The sequence below is a fragment of the Psammomys obesus genome, unplaced genomic scaffold (genome assembly GCF_907164565.1).
Source record: "Psammomys obesus unplaced genomic scaffold, mPsaObe1.curated_primary_1811, whole genome shotgun sequence".
NCBI lineage: Eukaryota > Metazoa > Chordata > Mammalia > Rodentia > Muridae > Psammomys > Psammomys obesus.
Window position 1 is genome coordinate 4308896 of NW_026596040.1, and position 25488 is coordinate 4334383.

General features: G+C 38.7%; 1 protein-coding gene across 2 annotated transcripts in view; it reads left to right on the forward strand.

The window, feature by feature from the left end:
- Rbm27 (RNA binding motif protein 27) overlaps window positions 1-25488 on the forward strand; it is a 62808-nt gene that overhangs the window by 10092 nt on the left and 27228 nt on the right. For both annotated transcript variants that reach the window (XM_055622655.1, XM_055622656.1), the window contains exons 2-8: window positions 1856-1974; window positions 5898-6022; window positions 12353-12444; window positions 13089-13282; window positions 14087-14347; window positions 15508-15801; window positions 19403-19537. In XM_055622655.1, the coding sequence (XP_055478630.1) occupies window positions 1856-1974; window positions 5898-6022; window positions 12353-12444; window positions 13089-13282; window positions 14087-14347; window positions 15508-15801; window positions 19403-19537 (1220 nt within the window). The remainder of the gene's footprint in view (window positions 1-1855; window positions 1975-5897; window positions 6023-12352; window positions 12445-13088; window positions 13283-14086; window positions 14348-15507; window positions 15802-19402; window positions 19538-25488) is intronic.

Sequence of the window (25488 nt, forward strand, 5' to 3'; positions counted from 1 at the left end):
GAAGGAAGGAAGGAAGGAAGGAAGGAAGGAAGGAAGGAAGGAAGGAAACCCTGCCATTTTCTGCCATATTTATTTATTTACTTACATACTTTATCTGCATGAATGTTTGCATATATATGTACACCTTGTACACCTTGTACCTGCAGAGATTAGAAAGAGGAGTTGAATATCCTGGAACTAGAGTTGCAGATGGTTATTAGTCTTCATGTGGATACTGGGAATCAAACCCAGGTTCTTAACCACTGAACTATTTCCCTGGTCACTCATTAAATCATTATGCAAGCAAAGTGATCAGATCCTTATAAAATGTTGTTCAATATAATCTTGTTCTATAATTTTTAGGCCGCCTTTGTCAAACAAAGTTTTAAGACATTTCAACTTATGATGGTCATTCACAGGATTTGTGAGACGAGGATTGGAAAATCACATTGAGTTCAAGGACACACTGGGCCAAGGAAACCCAATCTTAAAGCAAATAAGCAACTATAGAAAAGCTTACACATTATTAGTAAAAGACCAACTCTTATCTTCATTGCCCAGTGCCAACACTATGTTAGGGAAGGGTGGTCCTATAAAGAAAGCCTATGTACCTAGGGGATTGGGGCAAGCTCATTTGGCAAAGTGCTTTGCAGCAAAAGCACAAGGGCCTGACTTTGGATCATTGGTGGGGTGTGATGACTCACTGTCATCCTGAATGTTCATTTTACCTTGATAAGAACCAGGCATGGTAGCACACCTCCCATTCCAACAAGCAGAGGCAAGAGGAGTATCGTAGATTGATAAGACATAGAAAATTCTAGGGGGCTGGAGAGATGGCTCAGAGGTTAAGAGCACTGGCTGCTCTTCCTAGAGGTCCTGAGTTCAATTCCCAGCAACCACATGGTGGCTCATAACCATCCATAATGAGATTTGGTGTCCTCTTCTGGCATGCAGGTAAAACACTGTAAAAAAAATAAAAAAAACTAAAAAAAAAAAAAAGAAAAAGAAAATTCTAGACCAGTGTGACCCTGTCTTAGAAATAAACAATAACAACAAAAACCGAAACCCAGATAACTCTTTGAAGGTACATGGGATATGTGTTACTTAAACCTGAATGTATTAGAAAATCAAGTCTATTTTAAGAAATACATACATGTATATATTTGCAATGTGTAAACTTTTAGTTTGATATGACTTAGATAAAACATTACTTCTGACGGATTGGTCAGGAGTCAGCAAGCCAGAATCATGTGATCTCTGGCATAGGAGGTGATTTTTGAGTATCAAAGCAAATGAAGGTTCTTTCTGCCACCTTTCAAGCTCTTGTATCCTTGGGTCTAGCTCTTGAAGCTTTCCTTTGCCTATAGCTGTGAAGCAAGCTAGCCAGTAGTGCCTAAGGAACAGGGTGAGAAGGTTAGTGGTAGATTGAGTAACCAATTTTGGATACTAGTCCCTGTGGCTCTAGGGAACGTACCCTGAGAAAAGAAATAATCTATCACATTCCCTTCCCTGCTTTTCCTCTCTGGTCACAAGAAACACAGTTCCTGAGGGTATTATTTGTGGCAGCAATTTAGGGGTAATCCATTTCCTGTTGCTCCAAGAAAGCAAATAAATGTACTAATTTAGTGTTCTTGGTACTAGAACCTTGGAAATAGGAAGAATACTAATTATTAAAAACAAAACAAAAAAACAAGCAGAAAAGGAAAATCTCACTTGGAGTATATATATGCTGTTTATTACAGTACCTTTCTGTGTTTGCAGTCATTTTAAATCTTTGACCTTTGATTTTTCTAAAATACTGGTAATTTCTTCAGTAACATCACTACTTACAAACGGTTTCATCATTTTAATTTTAATTTTCTCTTTGTTTAACTAGATGTGATGCAGACCCTTCAGCCCTAGCCAACTATGTTGTAGCCCTGGTCAAGAAGGACAAACCTGAGAAGGAATTGAAAGCCTTTTGTGCTGACCAACTTGATGTCTTTTTACAAAAAGGTAATTGTTGTGGGCCTTCAACCAAGTATTTTAGGTAAATATTTTTAATTTAAAACTTCCTGAAAAGAGCCAGGGGTGGTGGCACATGCCTGTAATTCCAAAACTTGAGAGGCTGAGGTCTCCCAAGAATTATGATTTAGGGCCAACCTGGAGCTATGTAGGGAATTCCAAGTCCTAAGCTACTGGGCAAGACCCTGCCTTAGACAAAACAGCAGCAACACAACCAAACTTAATAAAGATATAACTCAAGCAAAAATAATAATAATAATAATAATAATCCTTCTGCACAGTGTTATGCTGATTTCTGTATCATCCCAATTTTACTACATGTGCTTCTGAAGTGAGACAGGCACAAACTACAGTGAATCAGGCATGGTCCCTTGAATACTTCAGTGTGCCCATTATGAATGCTTATATATTTGTTGTGTGTTTGGGAAAGACAGGTTTTTCCTGTCTTTTTCTTCTTCCCTGTATTGAGACAGTGGTTCTAATACTTGCTTAGATTAGACTCTTTGTAGCTTTTGGCAATATTTAGTTGATGGTTAGAGATAACTGTTTAAGGCTTTGGAAGCTGCCTTCTAGTGCTTTTGTGTGTGTGTGCGTGCATGTACTTGTGTGTCTGTGTACCTATTTGTATGTATTTATACATATTTATATTCATACATGTATTCTTATGAAGAACATAGATTAACTCCTGTCATTTCTCAGGAGCCTTCAATCTGTTATTTATTTTTATTTATTTATTTTTTGAGTTTGTATCATTGGTCTGAAACTTGCAAAGTAGGCTAGGCCTCAGTGATCTTCCTTCTCCAGTGCTGGGCCTACAAACAAGCGTCACCGTGGCATGGATTTGGGTTCAAATTCAGTGGTTCACTGACTGAGCAATCTCCCTAGCCCTGCAGCTGCTCATTCTTGCTGTTAAAACAGTAAACCTAATGTTTTTTTTTTTCCCCCTCTTGGCTGGGGCATCTTGAGATCCACGGAGAGATGGATATTATTTTCCTCTTTGCACCTTTAACTTCTTACCTTCAGCCGGACGTGAGGTACTTCCCTGTAACTTAGCACTAGGGAGTTGGAGGCAGGAGGAATCAGAAGATCAGCATTGTCCTTTGCTATTACAGCGGGGGCTGCATGAGACTGTCTCAAAATAAACAGCTTTCCTATCTTTTTACCAAAGTCCTGCCATGATACAGAGCTTGCAGGAAGGTTTCCTGATACTCTGCCCCACTCCACCCCGACCCCTGTCCAGTCTTTCTCCAGACCACACTGCTCACCTATTTATCTGTCTTTGAATGTCACTGAATATGTCCTTTTTCAGAGTCCTTGGACATGTTTTATGTTTGCCTGGAAGATTCTTTCTCATGTCTTTTTGGTCTCTTTAGATGTTATCATGTAGTTTTCCCTTGTACTTATTTTCCCTTTCGTTCTCCCAGCTCTGCTTTACTTACTTACTCATTCACCCATTTACTCACTCGTGTGTGTGTGTGTGTGTGTGTGTGTGTGTGTTTTGAGAAAGGGTCTCACTAGGTATCCCTGGCTGGCCTGAAACTCATTATGTTGAACAGGCTGGCATTGAACTCATAAACATCTGCTTGCTTTGTACTGCAGAGTACTAGGCTTAAAAGCAAGCACCTCTGTGTCCAAGTGCCTTACTCTTTTCATGGTACTTGTAACATCCCTGCTGTTTACTTATTTGCCAGGTTTTCTGTTTTCTTTGCTTTTCCTTTTCTTGAAAATAGAGACTTGGAACCTACAGTACAGGCTATATAGATTTTTTTAGAATTCGGTCTATTCTCCATCATTTATTTATTTATTCATTCATTTATTTATTCATTCATTTATTTTCTTCTATATTATTTGTGTGTGTGCATGCGCGCGTGTACGTGAGTTCATGTGTATGTCGGCATTTTTTGTTGGTCAGAGAGAACTTTCAGTAGTGGGTTCTCTCCTACAATGGGGGTTGTGGAGATTGGAGTCAGGTCAGCAGTTTTGGTGGTAGGGGCCTTTTTACTCATTGAACCATATCACTAGCCCTATTTTTCTTTTTTCTTGAACTATGTTTTTCAAACTACAAAAGTAGTACATATGAAAATAAAGGTTTTGAAGAGTCAATTACCTTAAACTTATATGTAATAGTTAACAAGAGTTAACAGCTTTATTCTTGTGTGTTTGTTTCTTTATTGATAGGGACTCATATAGCACAGGATATCCTTAAACTTGTCAACTTTTTTTATTTTTATTGCTTTTTTGCTTTTGTTTGTTTTTGTTTGTTTGTTTTTGAGATGGTGTTTCTCTCTGTAGCCACTGTCTGGCTATTCCTACTCTTGCTTCAACCTCTGAAGTACTGAAATTACAGGCATAACCCACTAAGCCTGGTTTACTGTTGATTGAATACAAGGTTTTCTGCATACTAGGCAAACATGCATTTGTACCTCCATATCGAATATTTTCAATTTTTTAAAATAATTTTTATTTTATGTGTATGAGTGTTTTGCATATATGTATGTATGTATGTCAGTTTTCTTTTTGCATTCTTGATGCTTGTGGAGGCCACTAGAGGGGTCCAGATCCCTTGGAACTCAGTTGTAGATGGTTATGAGCTGCCATGGGGTTCTAGAACCAAAACTGAGTCCTCTTTAAGAGTAACGATTGAGCTCTTTTAACTGCTGGGCCATCTCTGTAGCCCCTAGATTGTTATCTTTCCTTCCTTCCTTCTTTCTGGGGATGGTCAACGCTCTCTGTACAGGCTGTTGAAACTCATTCAGTAGTCTATGCTGGTGACCCTCTAGCCCAGCCTCCTGAATACAGTAGTGCAGGTATGAACCACCATGTTCCACATTAACTGATGGTTTTACCATTTTGGGAAAAAAAGTTTGCGTGGGGCTGGAGAGATGGCTCAGAGAGAGGTTAAGAGCATTGGCTGTTCTTCCATAGGTCATGAGTTCAATTCCCAGAAACCACGTGGTGACTCATTACCATCTGTAATGTGATCTGGTGCCCTCTCCTGGCCTGCAGGCAGAATACTGTATAAATAGTAAATTAACCTTAAAAAAAAGTTTGGTTATAAAATTAGTAGTGTAAAGGAGTATGTATGAAGATACTTTTCTGTGGTAAAAGTAGTTGGCCTTTTAGAAATGTGTAACAATTATAGTATGAGCAGAGCCCATATTATACCTTTGAAATACACAACCCTCTCTTATTTTGGGAGTTGAACCTCTGCCACCTTCAGGTGTTCCTTAGGGCAAGACCACTTAAATTAGAGTAAAACTAGAAATATTTTGATATTTATGTTTTCAGCAAAATTACCTGTTTCTCTTATTCTGTTTATCTGAGGAAGTTTCAAATAGGGCCAAAACATGGAGTTGAGTAAAAACACAGACACTGATTTCAACCCATTCAAACATATCTAACTCAGTCTTTGAACAGGTTGTGCATTCTGTCCAATGTAAGATTATGTCATGTATTATTCCATTATTCCAATGTAAGATTTTTCCTCTTCTACATATGCCTCTTTTCCACTTGTAGTACAGTTTGTCATTTCAGTTTCTTTGCACAGATAAACACATAAGATAATAGTTTATCTTTCAGATCTGATATTTTTACTAGGTAAATAGTTTTATAATCTATTATTTGATAACTTATTTTGTTAGTCTCTTTCTTATAGGAACTTTGTTTCTAATCTTTTGTTCTTAACTTAAGCAACAAAATATTATGTTTATATCATTTGTTCACATACAATTATGTCTGAAGGATTTAAAAAAGAAACAAAACCCCCTACAAGTGGATTTCTCCTCCATTAAGGTAAGTCTTAGTTTTAAAGCCTGGCAGCAGTGTTAAAGATTTCCTACCTTCTAAGTGTTGGCAACAGTGTTTAAGTGTTCCATTTTTGTTTGTATAACATCTAAATATTTTTTTTTCTTTAGAGACTTCAGGTTTTGTGGACAAATTATTTGAAAGTCTTTATACTAAAAACTACCTTCCACCATTGGAACCAGTTAAACCTGAGCCAAAGCAACTAGTCCAAGAAAAAGAAGAAATTAAAGAAGAGGTAATACACTTCTTAGATTTTATCACCAGGATTCTTAATTGCAAGTTGAAATTATTATTATTTTGTTTGTTTGTTTGTTTGCTTTGTTGAGACAGGGTCTTACTATGTAGCCTTGACTGGCCTGGAATTTGCTATGAAGAGCATGTTGCCTTGAACTTATAGAGATCCACCTGCCTCTGCTTCCTGTGCTGGGGATACAGGTGTGTGCCACCATGCCCACCTTGAAGTCCTTTTTTCTTTTTTTGAGACGGTCTATTCCTCCACCTAGAAGTATATTCTGTTAGCTAAGTTAGAAGCCAGCAAGCCCTAGTGATCCTTTTTGCTTGCTCTTCAGAGCTGGGTTATAGGTGTGAGCAGGATGCCCCACTTACGTGGGTGCCAGCATCTGAATTTGGTCCTTGTGATTAAACAGCAAACACTATTAACTATGGAGCCATTTCTTCAGCCATCAGCGATGTAGTGATTTATAAAAAGGGAAAGTTTGGTTATATACAGAGGCTTAGATAGAAGAGTATTAATGAAAATTTAATATAAATCATTAGGTAACATGCTGTCACATAATACGGGGAAATGATTTACTCTTTTTAACTATACTGTTAATACTGGAAAAATACAGAAATGCTGTTAAATTATAAAAACATGATTAAAGATACCAAGCTAAGGGGCTGAAAAGATGGCTCAACAGCTAAGAAGTTAAGACTACATATTACTCTTGCAGAGGACTCGAGTTTGGTTCCCAGCACCTACATCTGGTGGCTTATTACCCTGTTTAACTCTAGCCCCAGGGGATGCAGTGCCTTTGGCCTCTGTGTGCACCTCATATCCACCCCCACATAATTAAAAAAGTAAATCCTACAAAAAGATACCAAATTGCTTGCTTGAACCAATATAGAAACTTTGCAGCCTTCATTTATAATTCCTTTTATATATAAATCAGGCAATATTTGATAATTTGGAAGAGATTTTTATGTGTGCAAATATATGTGGTCTTTAGTACCAAGAATAGAAATTTTTTTTGACTTTTTCTTTAAAAATATTTCTTTTTTACCAGCTGTGGAATTGTTGGCTTAGTGGTTAAGAGCACTTGTTCTAGCCAGGCGTGTGGTGGCACACACTGTAATCCCACCATTCAGGGAGGCAGAGGCAGGTAGGTCTCTGTGAGTTTGAGACCAGGCTAGTCTACAAAGTAACTCCAGGACAGCGAAGGCTACACAGAGAAACCCCATCTCAACAAAAACAAAAGCAAAACAAACAAACAAAAAACACTTATTCTTGCTGGGGACCTGGGTTTGACTTCCAATACCCATATGACAGTTTACAACCATCTAGAACTCCAGTTTCAGGGTACACATGATACACAGACATACATGAAAGCAAAACATTTATATACATAAAATAAAAATAAATAAAAAAAGATACTCATTTTTATTTTATATATACTAGTATCTGCCTGCATGTGTGTCTGCACCATGTGCTTGCCTGATGACTACATAAGCCAGCAGAGGATGTTGGATCCTGTGCCCACTAGTCATCCTGACACAGGCTAGAGTCACTGGAGACATGGGAACCTCAATTAAACAATGCCTTCAGAAGATCCAGCTGTAGGCAAGCCTGTAGGGCATTTTCTTAATTAGTGTAGATAGGTCCAAGCCCATTGCGGGGTGGTGCCACCCCAGGGGTGGATGTCCTATCTTCTGTAGAAAAGCAGGCTCAGCAAGCCATGATGTAAAAGTCAGTAAACAGCCGCCCCTCCATAGTGTCTGCATCAGCTCCTGCTTCCAGGTTCTTGCTCTGTTTGGGTTCCTGTGCTCGGTTCCTTAGGTGATTAACAGTGATGTGGAGGTATAAGCCAAAAAAACCCCTTTGTCCCTGCTCCCCAAGTTACTTTGGGACATATTGTTTTATAATAGCAGTAGTGAGTGCCCCTAACTTAAGACAGATCCCCTGGAACTAGATTTACAGAGAGTTGTGGGGTGCCATATTGGTTCTTGAAACTGAATCTGAGTCCTCTGCAAGAGCAGCGAGTGCTCTTTACAGCTGAGCTATCTCTCTAAGTCCTGTTTTTGCAACTTTTAAAATATACTTTACGGACAAAATGACTTAAAATCTTTTATTTAGAAATAATTGTAAATTTACATCAGCGTTATCCAGGTAGCACCCGTAGCACTCACATGATGCCTGCTTTAGATGTGTTATTGAGGATTTGCCCCATTTACTTTCATGATGTAGCTGCACCATAATTTTTTTTTTTTGAGTCATTGCTCTCATAAATCATGGCCTTCATTTCTTTGCATTTTCTAAGAATAAGAATATTCTTTACAGAACTGGAGATTTTTACAGAGTGCTGGCCAAACATGAACACAGCCTTAGGTTTGATCACTAGTATCATATAAAATCAGGTGTCATGGTGCACACACCTGTAATCCCAGCATTTACATGGCAGGGGCAGAGGAATCAGAAGTTCATAGTCATCCTTGGATATACATATAGTGAATTCAAGGGTGATAATGAGATATATTAAATGTGGGGTACATGAAACCCTGTCTCATTAAAAGGTGGAGAGATTGGTCAGTTGGGAAAGCACTTTCTTCCACAAACATAAGGACCAGAGTTTAATCCCTATTCCTCCCCAACAAGAATCCTCAAATAGAACTCTAACCTCATGTCTGTAATACCAGCTCTGGAAGGGTACCTGGGCCTTGCTGGCTAACAGTCCAGTGGTACCAGTAAGCTCCAGGGTTAGAGAGAACCTGTCTAAAAAATAAGGTAGAAAGTCATAAAGGAAGATACCAGATGTGGACTCTGGCCTCTACATGTGTGCATACGTGTGGTAAGCCTACTTGTAAACATGCAGACACACACACTTTAGGATAACTGTAGCAGCATTATTAGTTTCAGTGTATTTAACTTTTAAACTATATACTGTCTATTTCAATTTTAATCAGTTTACGTAACTGTGTTTCTTAGTTATATTCTGTTCTTTTCCTTTTCTATGGAATTCATTCTGAGATTTGTATGTTGTTGACTTGTCATTTCTGATTCACTTCAAAAATTCTTTGAGATTTATTTATTTATTTATTTTTGTATTTTGCCTGCATGTTTATCTGTGTACCATGTATCTTCAATGCTAGAAGAGAGCATTGGATCCCTTGAAACTGCAGTTAAAGGCAGTTGTTAGCTATCATGTGGGTGCTGGTAACTGAACTCAAGTCCTTTGGAAGAGCAGCCCCTGCTTTTAACCGCTGAGCCATCTCCCTAGCACTCTGTGGGTTAAATGCTATATCATTGAACTGATCCAACAAAATGTGGCTGTTTTAAATTAAGATTAGCTGAGACCATTATCACTTATTTTGTTCTTATATAGTGCTCTATAATGTCTTTGTATATGTACCTTTTTTTAACCTTTATTTTATGTGTATAGTGTTTTGCCTACATGTGTGTCAGTGCACCAGGTGGATTTAATGTCTTCAGAGGTCAGGAGAGGGTATTGGCTGATCTCCTGGGACTGAGACAGCCATGTGTTTGCTGGAAATTGAACCCAAGTCCTTTGGAAGAGCAACTGGTGCTGTTAACCGCTGAGCCATCTCTCTAGTCCAGAACTTTTATTTTTGAGGCAGGGTCTCATGCAGCCAGAAGTGGTCTTGATTCTACCTTTACCTCCCAAAGGCTAGGATTTAAGGTTTTGAGTCTGGCTCAAAAAGTAGGCTGGTGAGGTTCTTGGTCTATGTTTTTGAGTAGCAGAAATGTAAACCTTCCTTGCATACTGTACAGAAAGTTTTCTTTGGTACTTTATTTACATAGTGTATAATTTATGGTCTTTGGTATAGGTTAAATGTTTTATAATCTATTTTTTTTATAACAAGTAGCCTTTTTTAAAAAAAATTACTTTATGTGCATTAGTGTGAGGCTATCAAATCCTCTGAAACTGGAGTTACAGACAGTTGAGAGCTGCCATGTGGGTGCTGGGTAATGAACCCAGATCTTCTGGAAGAGCAGCCAGTCTTTTTAACCACTAAGCCACCTCTCTGGCTCCAGCAAGTAGCCTTTTTCTATAGTCATTGCAGGCATTCACTGGTTTTTAAGAATCTGTTTAAATGGCAATTAAATATTAACAAACGTAATACTAGGAGCTCAGTGGCTAGAGCACTTGCTGCTCTTCATGAGCTTCCTACCACTCCCATCAGGGCGTGCAAATACCTGCGACTCCAGCTCTAGGGGCTCTTCTGGCTCCCCAGATACCATACAGTTATGTGGGACACATTGATGTGTGCAAGAACTCATACAAAAACATGTCTTTTTAAAAATTCTATTATGTTTAAAAGAATACTTTAAAAAAAATCGTTACACAGTTTCGTTGATATTATCTTTGTAAGGAATCCTAATTTTGAAACCTCTGTAATATGTGCTTGGCCCTTGAACTCTTCTATCGGACACCTGTCTAACATTCCTAATTTTATGCTTGAGTTAGTTGTGATTATTGTCATAAACAATATTTCACACAGCTTAAATGAGTTTAATTTCTGGTCTGCACAGTTGCACTTTTACAGTGAGCGGCTCTGAAGCAAATCTTCGGACTAGCCATCTTGACTTGATCCTCAGCAGCTTCAGTTGTTTTTATAATTAGATTATTTGCCACAGGGGAAAAAAGCAAGAGAATTTGGACCATTGACTCAGCTCATCCTGGTGCAGAAAAACAATAGAAGATATATGCTATAATTTATAATGCATATGGCATTTGTTCCTTTTTACCAAAACTTTCCTGAGATTTTATTTTGTGAAGAAACACTATTTATTCCATGGAGTTGTTATTATCTAGATTCAGCTTGTTGCTTCCAAGTGGAGTAATGCATCAATTTCGTTCCTTGCATATTGCTAGAAGAAACGGACTTTTGAATCCGGTTGGATGAGTGTATAGTCTCTACTGATGCCATATTCCTGCCAAATTGTAGCTGCCATTATTATGCTGTCTGCATTTTATTAAATTGTTACCTTCTGGTCCATTCATTCATTTCCAGATTTTGATAATAAGTAAGGAGCTTCTCCATTATTTGGAAATATATTTAGTTCTCACAAATTTGATTCATTTGTATGTGGTAGGCTCTTCGCTCCTTAGAAATTTTTTTTCTTTTTAATTTTAAGGGTCTTATGATGTCCAAAGTTGCCCTGAATTCATTGTCTTTCTGTCTAGTTTCCAAAATGCTTGCTAGGATTGCTTTTGCGTGTTAACACACCTGGTCCAAAGTAGCTTATTTATTTATTTTTTCTTTGAGAACAGAATCTTCCTATGCAGACCAGGCTGGCTTCAGACTCACAGAGCTTTGTCTGGCTCTGCCTCCCAAGTGCTGGGTGAAGGCTTATATCATTTCACTCAGCCAAACTCTGTTTATTAATACTTTATCCATCCATCTATCTATTTATTCATTTTGAGGCAGGGTCTCTGTGTAGCCCTGGCTGTTCTGGAGCTTGATATGTAGACCACACTGGCCTCAAACTCACAGAGATATGCTTGCCTCTGTCACTCCATTGCTGGAGTTAAAGGTGTATGTCACCATTCCCAGCTTGACTATATTTTGAAATGAAGAAAATATAAATTTTTACTGTACGGTACCAAATGCTTGCTAGTTTTTCTGTTTCACTTTAGAGAGAAGAATGTGCTTATTCTCTTATATTACAGTTACCTCCTTTAAGTAACATCAAAATTGGCGTGTTGGTGTTTTAAATTTATTATTATTATTTTAGACAAAAAGTCTTGCTTGTAGCTCTGGGGGCCTGAAACTGTGTTTGTAGGCCGGCCTTAACCATGTGGCAGTCCTCCTGCCTCAGCCCTGCCAAAAATGTGGAGATGGTAGGTGTGAGCTACTATACCTGACTTTTTTTTTTTTTTTTTTTTTCCTTAAAGACAAGGTCTTGCTGTAGGTCAGGTTGGCCTCAAACATAACAATCCTATTGTTCAGTCATGTGATTGCACCTTTTTTGAACTAATGTATACCTGGTTTTTTACTTTTCCCTGTTCTCTTCACTTTTTTGGAAATGGTTTAAAACAATGTAAGTCTACATATAACTGTCTATAATTAAACTCACCTTGAGTTTTTATCTTTCTTTTTGAGGACCTGTTGGTTTTGTTTGTTTTAAGACAGGGTCTCAGGTACTGTAAGGATGCCCCACCTTTACCTCTCAGGTGTTATGATTACAAGTATGTGGGACCACACTTAGCTCAGGCCACAATATCCAGTATGTTTATTCATGCCTTTTCTTACACTAGAAAGATTTATTAGATGTTTGAGTTTTCTAACAGAGAGGAACTGGTCTTATTTTTAACAAATCTTGCAGGTATTTCAAGAACCAGCAGAAGAAGAACGAGATACTAGAAAGAAGAAATATCCTAGTCCCCAGAAGAGTCGTTCAGAATCTAGTGAACGAAGGTTTGTGCTTGTCTCTGAATAGTAAGATACTGAAAGCTACTTTTCAGTATGCAGAGTTAGCTAGCATTTGTGTGTGTCCCCACGCCCTCTGTAAAGCACTGAGGTAAGAACGTTTCCTTCTTTCCATTCTGTCTTTTGCTGTTGTCTTAGCTTCTGTTTCTTTTATAAACAATCATTATTTGCTTTCCCCAAGAGTGCAGGGATGGGAGCAGTCTCCTCAGAGAATTGAAATGAGATGTTCCATTTGTTCAGGGGTGTGGGGTATTAAAATTATCCATGTTAGTTAGCATTTTGCCAAAAGGGTACAGTTTGGCATATGTTCACCTGTGATCACAAAGTGGTCTTTGTTCAAGATGACTTGTTATGAGCCATTTCCTACTTTCTCCTTCTAATTTCTGTCTTCTCCCCCAGTTTCCGTCATACTTTGAGTTCACCTTTTCTTCGTTTGTCTCTACCTGTGTACTTGCAGTGGGAAAACCCTTCCTTCTTTTAATAATGGTTAGAAAAATTAGTGGTAGTCTTGAGACATTCTAAAACAGACATTATGAATTGTGGTGACATAAAGAGAGTATTTTATCCTCTGGGCTTGTGCACAGATCTCATTTCTAAAGTATACATATGGCTTTTATATCTGTGTATTACAGGACACGGGAGAAGAAAAGAGAAGATGGCAAGTGGAGAGACTATGAGCGGTATTATGAGAGGAATGAGCTGTATCGTGAGAAGTATGACTGGAGAAGGGGCAGGAGCAAGAGCCGGAGTAAGAGCCGAGGCCTGAGTCGGAGTAGAAGCCGAAGCAGGGGCCGTAGCAAAGACCGGGATCCAAACAGGAATGTTGGTGAGTAGGTGACAGCCCAGAAAAGCTTATTTGATAAAGGTGGAAGAAATGGGAAAACCGGAATTATCTCAAAAGGCTGGATATTGATCTTACAAAGAGAGCTAATCTTGTATACCTTTGGATTCAAGGCAGTTTTAAAAAATTTATTTCTAATTTATTATAGTATATATCTATCTTTAAATACTTTTTTCTTTTTTTTTGTGATTTTTGTTTGTTTGTTTGTTTGTTTGTTTTGAGACAGGGTTTCTCTGTGTAGCCTTCGCTGCCCCAGACTCGCTTTGTAGACCTGGCTGGCCTCGAACTCACAGAAAACTGCCTGCCTCTGACTCCTCGAGTTCTGGGATTATGGGCGTGTACCATTTTGCCCAGCTTACTTAAATAATTTTTATAATTGATACAAATGTCTTTTGATCAGTGACAACACCTTTAAAGTAAAAAGATTGCCTCCTTTTGCTTTTTGTTTTTTTTTTTCCTGGAAGTAATTGACTTGCTATAAAGTTGCTCAGTGTTTATAAAGTTGAAATGACAGAAAAACCCTGAAATGCCAGTGGAGAGGCTGGCCCTTTTTCTGTTGATGTACTTGATGTTGATACTATAAGATGTTTTTCACAAGTCAGTTGAGATATGCTCTGGTGATGTTCCAGCTTTTAGAATATACTACAAGTTTATGCTTTTAAACTGTGGCTCGCTCAGGAAGCTTAAGTTAATGTTCTTTCAGCATTGCTGTTCTGAGACGCGAAACATGGCTTAAGCACATAAGCATGTGACTTCTTCCTCTTTCATTTCTTTTTGTCTCTAAAACAGAGCACAGGGAAAGATCAAAGTTTAAGAGTGAAAGAAATGACCTGGAGAGCTCCTATGTGCCTGTGTCTGCACCACCTGCAAACTCTTCTGAGCAGTACTCCTCTGGGGCACAGTCTATTCCCAGCACTGTCACTGTGATCGCACCTGCGCACCACTCTGAAAACACAACTGAGAGCTGGTCTAATTACTATAACAATCATAGCTCTTCCAATTCTTTTGGTCGAAACCCACCACCAAAGAGGCGCTGCAGAGATTATGATGGTAAAGATTGCCTTCTCTTGTGTGTGTGCTCTCCCCAGCTAGGAAAGCAAGTGCTGCAGTTACTGCGTGGGTGCGTCCCAGCAGCTTGCCATGCTTTTTTACGTGAATACTAGTGTTTTCTTCATAGGCCATGTCATGTTTTTTCACCTACAGTTTCCTCAGAGTACTCCAACTGACGCATAAAGAACTTCCTTAGTTGTTTTTTAGGCTGTTAATATTTTATATGTATGAAAAGACATTTAATCCATTTATCACAAAAATGCACTTAGGTCCTTTCCAGCATATACACTATAAGCAGTGCTACAATAAATAGCCTTGTATAGCCTTCCTAGTGGAAATTTAGTGTTGAAGTATTGTTTAAATTGACGGAGACTTTATGTACTTAAAGGATATGTGTATACTATGTGTAGTGATCAGATCAGGTTAACTAGCATGTTTATAACTTCAGACTTATTTTAGTGTTGGGAATGTTCATGATTTTCTCTATCAGCTATTTTAAAACTATTATTAACTGTAATTATGTTATTGTGGAATATTATAAGTCATTTCTCCTGTTTACTTGAGTATGTTAAATTAAAACCATATATAGCAAGAATGTTTGCTTTAAAATAATATCATGAAATAGGTCATTGAAATGTAATTATCTAGTTCAAGGCTTTTATTCCTTTCAAATCTTTGGTAAATGGATATTTGGTAAAATACCTAGTTTTATTATAAAAAGAAAACCTTTCTTTTTTAAAAATGAAAGTGTTATTGTATATAGCACAGGCTTGCCTCAAATGTGGATGTAACTCAGGCGGCCTCAAACTTGCAATCCTCCTGCCTCAGCCTCTAGAGTGCTAGGATTACAGGACCACACCTGATTCTTACTATGAAAATTTAGCAACTTGGTTAATCTAATAACAAGTAGATACTTGGTATCCTGTTTGACCCTACTGTTTTAGACTTTTGGTACATCCTATTCTCATAGAGAGAGGGGATGCTTGCCTCCAGGTTATGTGGTCAGTAACAAGAGAACACTAACAACATTTCGACTTCTTAGAAAAAAACTACAATGTAAATTAGGATGTTGAGTTTTCTGGAATTTATTTTGTTCTTTGAACTCTAAGTATATCATAATAAGGTTTTTGTTTTTGTTTTTTTAATTTTAATTCTTACAGAAAGAGGATTTTGTGTACTTGGTGACCTTTGTCAGTTTGATCATGGAAATGATCCTCTAGTTGTTGATGAAGTTGCTCTGCCAAGTATGATTCCTTTCCCACCCCCTCCTCCTGGGCTTCCTCCTCCACCACCTCCCGGAATGTTAATGCCTCCAATGCCAGGCCCAGGCCCAGGCCCTGGTCCTGGCCCTGGCCCTGGTCCCGGCCCAGGCCCAGGCCCTGGCCATAATATGAGACTTCCTGTTCCTCAAGGACATGGTCAGCCTCCACCTTCTGTTGTGCTTCCCATACCAAGTAAGTATGTGTTGGTTGAATCTTGTTTTGTTGATGAGTTGTATTTAGAGAAACCTCATTCCTTTTGCTAACTGTTAAATGTTTGAAAAACAGTAATGAAATTTAAAATATTCTCCTATAATTAAGATGTTCTTACTGTTTGCCATTCTTTATAGTACCTGCAGTGTCCCTTTGTAGTAGTCTGATTTGTTCTGACCTGGAGACAAAACCTGGTTAGCTGTTAGTATTTTAAGATATTAGAGAAGAAACGTGCCTGGAGTTTATGGATTTTTCTAAGTATTTCTTAGAAATTTCTTCAAGAATATTGAAATAACGTTTGAAATCTTTTGATTAGAGTCTTTCAGATATACATAAGGATGAATAACTTGGGTAGTATTTGTTTAATATGCCTCAGTGATTATCTATTAAGCTAACCCTCGTAGTTTTTTGGGTTGATTTGCTTTTGTGGGAGTAAATTCTAAATGCCATGCCATTTTAACAGTGTGTATTTCTATGGATTTCTTATTTGTGTTATTTTTTAAAATATTCCATTATTGTGTCTACCCAAATCAAGAGTAACATATGTTTAAAAATGGCCATTTAAGGGCCTAGGAAGATGGCTCAGTCAGTAAGAGTGCTTGCTAGGCAAGCATGAGGATCTGAGTTCAAATCCCCAGTGTTGACATCAAAAGCTAGACCTGGCTGTGTATCTGTAACTCCATCACTTGAGGGGGTAGGGTAGAGACAGGAGGATTGCTGGGTTGTTGCCTGCCAGCCTAGATGTAGGTTTAATGAGAGAGTCTAGAGGGAACAAGGTGGCAAGTAACACAGCAGGACAATTGGCATCCTTCTCTGCCTCTGTACACATGCATGAGTGTATATACCTTTTTACTCACCCACACACATTTCAAAAGTCCATTTAAGAAGTATTAATGCTTGCTAGCTGGGTGTGGTGACACACTCCTGTTATCCAGCACTGTGGAGGCTGAGGAGACGGTCAAGGTAAGGTTATGAGTATAGCAAGAATAAGGATAAGACTAAATTTTAAAAATTCAATTGGAAAACTTACAGAATGAATTATTTACATGTATGCAGAAGTATAAAGAAAATATATGCTTACAGACATTTAACATTGCATTATATAAAAAAAATAGCAATTTATTATTTTAAAAATTATTGCCATTTAACTTAAGGCAGTGTTTCTCTGTTCCTGGCACTAGAACTTGGGGCTTTATTCATGCCTCTGCGAGCATTCCTCACTCAGGTTTGCCCTCAGCCCCTTTGCTTTGTAGTCCAGGCAGGCTTTGAATTTAAGAACATCTTGCTGTAAGCAGCCTCCTGTATATAGGTGGGATTGCAGGCCTGAAACATCTGGTTCTCTCTTTTTCTTCTCCCAGTTTGGGGATTTGAACCGAGGGCTTTATGCATTCTGGGAAAATTGTCAACCTCTGAACTATATCCCCAGTACTATCTTTCTTAAAGCAGTTTATCTTGGGGTTGTGGTATATCTCAGTACTTAGGTGTTTGACTGTATATGAGGACCTGCTTTTTGTCCTCACTGCTAAAACTAAAACCACAACTGTTAATAAGTAAAAATAATTTAGCACAATCCTATTTATGAATTCACTACTAAGCTTCCCTGTAGTAAAGTATACAGCACATTAAAGTTGGTAACAAAAGGGCTGGCAGGATGGCTTAGCAGTTAAAGGTGCTTGCTATGTAAGCCTGGAGATCTGAGGTCAGTCCTTAGAATACACATAAATGTAGGTTTGTCTTCTGACTGCCACATGCACCCTGTGGCTAACCTCCCTTCAATTAATAATAATAATGATAATGATAATCATAAAAGGAACCATGAGAGCTTGCCACCGAGCCTGATGGACCTACGTTTGATCCTTGAGATCCATGTGGCAGAAGGAGAAAACCAATTCCCTCAGCTTGTCTTCTGACCTCCGTATACATTCTGTAGCATGTGCGCTTACACATATGCACACACACAAACAATTTTTTTTTTAAAGTGGGTGGTAATATATAAGGATTTATTATATAGGCATTAATGAAAACCTTTTTTCAGCTTTGCTTTTGTTGGGGGGAGATGGGTGCTGGGGATTGCACATTACAGGGCTCTGCATATGCTTTGTGTCCTAGTTTTTCTTCGTTGCTATGATAAAACAGTGACTGAAACTGAGGATTTGGGAGAAAAGGGGGTTTGTTTCAGTTTAGAGCTTACAGTCAGCTCATCATTGAGGGAAGTCAAGGCAGGAACTGAAGCAGAGACAAAGGAATGCTCCTTACTGACTTGTCCAGCAGCATTTCTTATGTAGCCAGGACCACCTGCACACAGGAGCTGAGCCTTCTTCCTCAGCTAACAGTGAAGATAATTTCTGCCTACAGAGCAGTCTGACGGAGGTAATTTCTCACAGGAGGAATTTCCAGATGATTAGTTAATAGAAAGTTGATAAAAAACTAACTAGTACACTAAGCAAGCACTTTACCATTGAGCAACACCTCCAGCCCTTAACTTAGCAGCTGTGAATATTAAATATTGATAGAAGGGAGTAAAGAGATAGCTTAGCAGTTAAGAGCAATTGTTGCTCTTCCTGAGGACCTGAGTTCAGTTCCCAGTACCCCACAGTGGCTCACAACCATTCATATCTAGTTCCAGGGGATCTGGTGTCCTCTCTTACCTCGTACAAGCACCAGGCACAATTTTATGTGATGTACATACATTCAGGCAAAAATATTCATGCATGTAAGTTGGTTATATAAGTTTTAGAAAGTCATATGAAAATATAACTGAAGCATAAGAAGAGATTTTATTCTTAACACATTACTTCTATAATATGTGTTAAAGTGATTTTATTCTCGTCTTAAGCTTTTCTCTTTTATTTACCTACTTTAATTTGTTACTGGGGTACTGACAGTTGAACTCAGGGTCTAACAAATGCCAGGCAAACACTACCACTGCATCCTTACCACCTTTAGTTCCCTATTTATTTATATAGAGACAGGGTATCTTGAACTTCTGGTCCTCCTACCTCCACTTTCCAAGGGCTGCAATTGCAGACATGTGCTATCATGCTGGGGATCCAAATCAAAGTTTTGTGCATGCTAGGCAAGCACTCCATCAACTAAACAACATCTCTAGCCCAGCGCTCCATCTTTTCTTTCTTTCTTTGTCTGTGTATGAGACAGAGTCTCTCTGTGTAACCCTGCATGGCCTAGAACGCCTATGAACACCAGGCCATGAGCTCACAGAGGTCTGCCTGTCTTTGCCGTTCGAGTGCTGGGGCTAAAAGGCACAAACTGCCATGGACTGACTTCACTGTCTTTGATATTTTCCATGGCATTCACAGTTGCAGACTCCTAAGTATGTTTATTGCTCACTTATGCTTGTACCATGTACTTTTCCTCAAGTCCCTTCCGTTCTCATGTGTGTGTGCACAGGCAACAGTTCTGCTTTCCTACACCTCTGATGAGCTTTGCCTGTTGGAGAGTTATCAGTGTCATCAGGATTGTTAAGTCTGAGTATGTTAGTATTAGTATCACATTCTTATTTGGAATCATTATTCTTGTACTTGTCACTATTTTTCTATCTGTCTGTCTGTCTTTTTTTTTCTAGGACCTCCCATTTCACAGTCAAGCTTAATAAACAGCCGTGACCAGCCTGGGACAAGTGCAGTGCCCAATCTTGCTCCAGTGGGAGCAAGACTACCTCCTCCTTTACCCCAGAACCTCCTTTATACAGTATCAGAAAGTAAGTACATGTCACTTCAACAAATTCTTAACCTTTTTTTTATTATTATTAATTAAACTGATCATTTTTTTATACATAGGGCAGTTGGGGTAGGCAGTAAGTGCAGTGCCACCTGGAATTGTGGCATTGGAACTTGTGGGGCAGGGACCAGGATGTCTCCCTATGTTCTCGTAAGGATTCTTTGTGTGTAGCTTCTGGGGATGTGCGCTGTAATGGACGGCAGTCCAGAATGGGGAGTGGACAATTCCAAGACGTTAGTATGAGCTGCCATGAGTGTAACTTTCAGTCCAGTCAACACAGTTCTGGTCCAATGCTAGGGTTTTGCCTTTGGGCTGCAGGCTGTGTCGTGTGTCCTTTCTGCCTGGCATGGCCTTAGAATGTCTGGGACAGTCTAGGAATTTGTAAAGAGATAGACCGACCCAAAATGTGTTTTTGATAGGTTGTCAAGATGGTGGGTAAAGACAGTTGCCACCAGACCTTAGAAGCTGAGTTTGATTCCTGGGTCCCACATGGTGGGAAGGTGAGAAAGGACTCTTTGGAAACTGATCTTCACACATGTACTGTGGCACTATGTGCGATTACACCAAAAATGCTTATTCTTGTGGAATGCATAACTGTATTTGATTGTGTTCATGCTTTAAAAGCAGTCATATCGTATGGCTATATTTTAATTTTGTGTGCTGGGGTAGGGAGAAGCCAGGAGTCCTCTGTCACTGTAGACTGGCAGCATAGTCACTTCATAGTGACGGCTGCAGTCACAGCATTGAGCTTCTGTGAAAGGAATCCCTTAACATACGTGGCCTGTTTTCTAACAAGTATACAAGAGTCAGGTAATATGTCTAATAGTTATTTAACTCTGTGTTGAGGTGAAGATAGAAAACATAAATTATAGTAAGTTTTAACACATTTGTAACATTCGTGTTTAATTTTAAAGTATTTCCCTTGATTTATACCTCTTTTAAAGTCAAGTGACTAGCTGATTTTGTTTGCTTGTTTGTTTTTGTTTTTTGAGGTAAGGTTTTTCTGTATATTTTTTGCTGTCCTGTAGACAGCCATTTCGTAGACCAGGCTGGTCTTGAACTCATAGAGATCCGCCTGCCTCTGCCTCCCAAGTGCTGGGATTAAAAGGCATGTGTCATCACTGCCCAACTTGATACATCTTTCTAAAGTTATTTTCTCACAAATATTTTTTTAAGGTTAGTTAAGCCAGACATGATGCCATACCCCTGTAAATCCCAGCACTTGGGCCAGTCTCAGTCATACAGCAAGTATGAGTCTGCCTTGGGCAGCTTCAGCCACTATCTCAGAAAACTAGAAACAGTCTAAAGGATGGTTGTTCTACAGTGTCAGATAATGAACTTGCTCTCTGCAGAAATGGTGGTGTGTTCATTTCTTATGTATTTGTACTTGTAAAGTTATTTTGCCTCTGAAGCATTTCCTCATCTCTTTCGTGGCACAACCAAGTAAAGAGACAACCAAGTAAAGTAGTTGGACCAGCTTAAAATCCTGGTGTTTCACCATTCTCTCTCATGTCGGCCATGTGACTTAATTTCTGTGGGCCTCGGTTTTCTTTTCTGAAGTGAGAGTAATGTTGCTTTATTGTGGTTCTTTGAGGGGAAAATGAATTTTTATTCATGTAAGGCATCGAATAGGTCTTTGGCATCTATTAACCTGAAAGGATTGTTTACATTCTATATAGTTACTATTTTCTTGTCAGATTTCAACCTCAGAAAATAAAGCCTTTTTTATTTGTTTGTTTGGTTGGTTTTTTGTTGTTGTTGTTTCGAGACAGGGTTTCTTTGTGTAGCTCTGGTGAATTGCATGTAAATACAGTCTGTTTCCACTACAGGCATCCTACTGTTCTTTGAAGGATGAGTCTCCTTGATCTCCCATTTTAACCTGTTGGAATGGGAAGGCAGGAATTCAGAGGCTGGCCTTCTTTCATCATTGTTCTGTCTGTTTTGGTACTCACTCTGTAGACCAGGCTGGCCTAAAACTCAGAGATCTACCTGCCTCTGCCTCTTGAGTGCAGAATTAACAGTGTGTATCACCACCACTTGGCCAATAAGGCCTGTTCTTAAATCTCTGCCTTCTACTTTTTTTGTCTTTGTCGATGGGTACAAGAGGCAACTACTCCTGTGGACATCATCACATAACTAACACATTGCTTTTTTTCCTTTAATGATGGAGTGCTTGAATACGGGCTCCAGGCATACAAGACAAGCTCCAACTGTGTTTTGCTTTTTCAAAAGACCTAGTTCATCAAAACCCTTTTTCTTTTGAGTTTCTCCTTCACCATATTTCTACCAGAATCTCTCCACTTGTTCACATTTGACTCACTGCACATTTGGGTTCTTTGACACTATTATGTTTGGTTAAGCAATTCCGCCAAAGGTATAGCACATAATGTTAAGTGAGTATTCCTTGGGCTTTTATCATGAGAACTCTTCAGTGGTTAGTTACTGTTTCTTTCTGAATCATCAGAGAATCCTCTCTTAGGCTCTGACTTGCTATGGCTTACGTTTTCTTTCCTGATCTTTTTTCATTGTTTCTCAACATGCACAATGTCTGTGCTGCTGTGACTCAACTTGCCTTTTCTTCTTTACTGCTACAAATATGCTTTCTCTTCTGCTTCAAGGTTCAAGTCTAAGTACTTGAGAATCATTTGTCTCCTGTTTAAAGATTCCTATATAACAAGAAGCATTTGCTATATAATGATGCACACTTAAATATAGCTGTGTTGGATTTTTCCTTTTATGAATATAAATCATCAATCTATCTGACATTTTCACCTCTCATGGTCTTCTGATTACTCTAGTATCTTTTTATAGTGCAGGATTGTTTTATTGTTGTTATCATTGTTTTTTACTTAGGAGAAATATCAGGTTACCTAAAAATGAAGGTAATATATTGAACTCAGGTATGGGCAGTATAATGAAGGTCTCGGTACCTGTTACCCAGCCTTTGTAATGACAAGCGTGTGGCTAACTCCTTCATCATTTCTGAGTCAGCTGTTAACAGTTTAAAATATCTTTTGTACTTATAAATATGAAAAACTGGATTTATTGCAGTCTGTGTCAAATGGCATATTTTATATTTTTATATTTAGTGTTAGTCATAGTAAAAATTCTGCTTTAAAAAAATTGGTAGGTATCTATTTTTTTATACCAAATTAAATATTGTGACACTCTGTAAGTACTCTGCTTAGTGTTATATCATCATCATCATCATGATCAAGACTTTGTCAGTTGCCAGTAATCTCAGTGACCTAGCTTAATATTCATTAATTCAGAAAATATTTGTTTAGTGCTTACCATGTGCCAGGCATTGTGGTAGATGCTAGGGTGCTGTGTAAGGTAACAGATATGAGGTGGCCTTTAAAAGAGTGTGATGTTTTAGAGCAGAAATTCCAAACATTTGTTTTCCAGAGATTAGTAACACACTTAAGAATATTAGGAGACAAAATATAATTTTTAACTTCTTGCTTTGTCAGAAAAAAGTAGTATCATTTTAAATTAAAAAATGCATTTAAAGCCAGGTGGTGGTGGCTCATGCCTTTAATCTCAGCACTCAGGAGGCAGAGGCAGGTAAATTTCTGAGTTTGAGGACACCATGGGGTACAGATCCAGTTCCAGGACAGCCAAGAAACCCTGTCTCGAAAAACAAAACAAAAAAATCTTAGAATAAAAGCAGTCCTTTTAGTAATTACCATTTTTGTTCCCATTTGTTTTTCAAGACCAGTAAAAAAACGATGATTTCGTTGGTATTTATGTTTTACTGTTTTACAATCTTAGATGCTGTGTCAGTGTTTATAAAGAGAATGAATTTGTGGACAAATAGATTATTAATATTGGACAAGTCAGAATTGTGTCATTCAAGCAACTTTGTGAATTTTCTTCTGTACAATTTGATTCTGGGTTATAGAGGGAGGAGCAGGGAAGATGCTCAGTAAGGTGCTTCCTACAAGCAGAAGGATCTGGGTTTGGGTCCCCAGCACCAAATACAAGTTAGGTATGGTAGTGAGTGCTTGGAACTCTGGTGCTGCAGTTAGGAGACAGATGGGTACCTGGAGCTCGGTGTGGGTTCGGTGAAAGACTCAGAAATGAGAGGTGAGATGGGGGTGTAGCTAAGTTGGTATAATGCTTGTCTACCGTCCGTGAAGCCCTGGGTTCAGTGCTCAGTACCACTTACAACCAGAGGTGGTGGCACGTCTGTAATCTCTGCACTCGTGAAGTGAAGGCAGGAGAATCAGGAATTGAAGGCCATCCTTATTGATAGTACATTTGAGGCCAGCGAGACACAAAACCCTGTCTCAGTTTTTAAAAGAGGGAGAAATAAAGTAGAAAGCAAAGCAATATAGGAAGACATTGATGTCAACTTCTTGTGTTCACGTGCATATGCCCACATACATGACCTTGTACATATACTACACACACAGTTTATAGAAAAAAGTATCTGGTAGCCATCTAAGCATTGAAAACACAATGCAGGGACCTGGTGAGATGGCTCCGTGGGTAAAGGTGAGGTGCCTGCCTCTAAGCTGCTGACCTAAGTATAATTTCCAAGACCTATGAGGTAGAAAGAGGAAGCTAGTGTAAGTTGTCCTCTGCCCTCCACCCATTTGCATGTGCACACACACAAATAAGTAAATTCATAAATTCTGTGATTGAATCATTACTAAGTGGTCTGCAGTGGTAATCACAGGTTTAAAAAAAAACAATTGAAAATTGGAGGTGTATGGGGAGATGCTTCAAATGGATAAATTACTCGCTGTACAAGTGAAAACTGCAGTTCAGATTTCCAGAACAGGTAAAGCCAGATGTGGTAGCTTGTGTTGGGAATCTGAGTGCTCCTATAGTGAGAAGAGAAGCAGATTGCCTGGAGGCTTGAGGACCAGCTGTTGAATGGCATGAGACCTTGTACTAAACAAGGTCAAAAAGCAAAGATATTCAAGGTTATACTCTGACTCCCTGGGTCCCTCACACACATGCACAGTGCCGTACACGTGTACATTAACAGAAACACATGTTACACTCACAGGACATAGAAACACAACATACACATAAAAAACATTGAAGAGTAATAGAGTGTTTTGGCCATAGACTTTGTATATTTATTCATTCATTTATTCGTTCCCTTATTCACTTATCTATTCATTTATTTATGTGTGTGTGTGTGTGTGTGTGTGTGTGTGTGTGTGTGTGTTTTTCCTGTGTCAGGGTTTCTATGTGTAGCCTTGGCTGTCCTACACTCACTTAGTAGATCAGGCTGGCCCAGAACTCACAGAGATCTGCCTGCCAGAGTGCTGGGATTACAGGTGGGTGCAACCTTTCCTGGCATGGCCATGGGTTTTTTAAAAGTATTTTTTTTTTTATTTAGTTGATTTTAATATAGTTTAAAAAACTACAGTCTTTGAGATAGATAAGTTAAACCCTTAAGATTGTTTCTTTTTTTTTTTTTTTTGTAAATATAATTGGTGATTTCCAAACAACATAATTTTGTTTGTGTGAATAAAGAGCTTTATGTATATTTTCATGTATTGGGAAATTTGAGGGGCTAGAGAGATGGCTCAGTGGTGAAGAGCACACTGGTGTGCTTTCAGCATCCACACAGCAGCTCACAATTGTCCATGACTCCAGGGTGCGTGACACCCTCCTCTGGGCTCGATAGGTACCAGTCATGCATCTGACCAACTCACCCACCTTTCTTCATGTTTGAATAACATGTCGTCTGTGGTTAAGAAATGGACATCCTATAAGCTTGTCCTTTAGTTCATAGTCTCATTGCTGATTACATATATAGGCAGATGTAAAGCCATCATACAGATTGGAATTAGGTTTCTTTTGGTTTTTCTCTTCAGCATGATACTTCTTGGTTTTTGTTTTGTTCTTCCCCATAGAGAATTCTCTGCAGTAGGATGTGATTAGAACCATTTTCAAAGGATTGAGGAT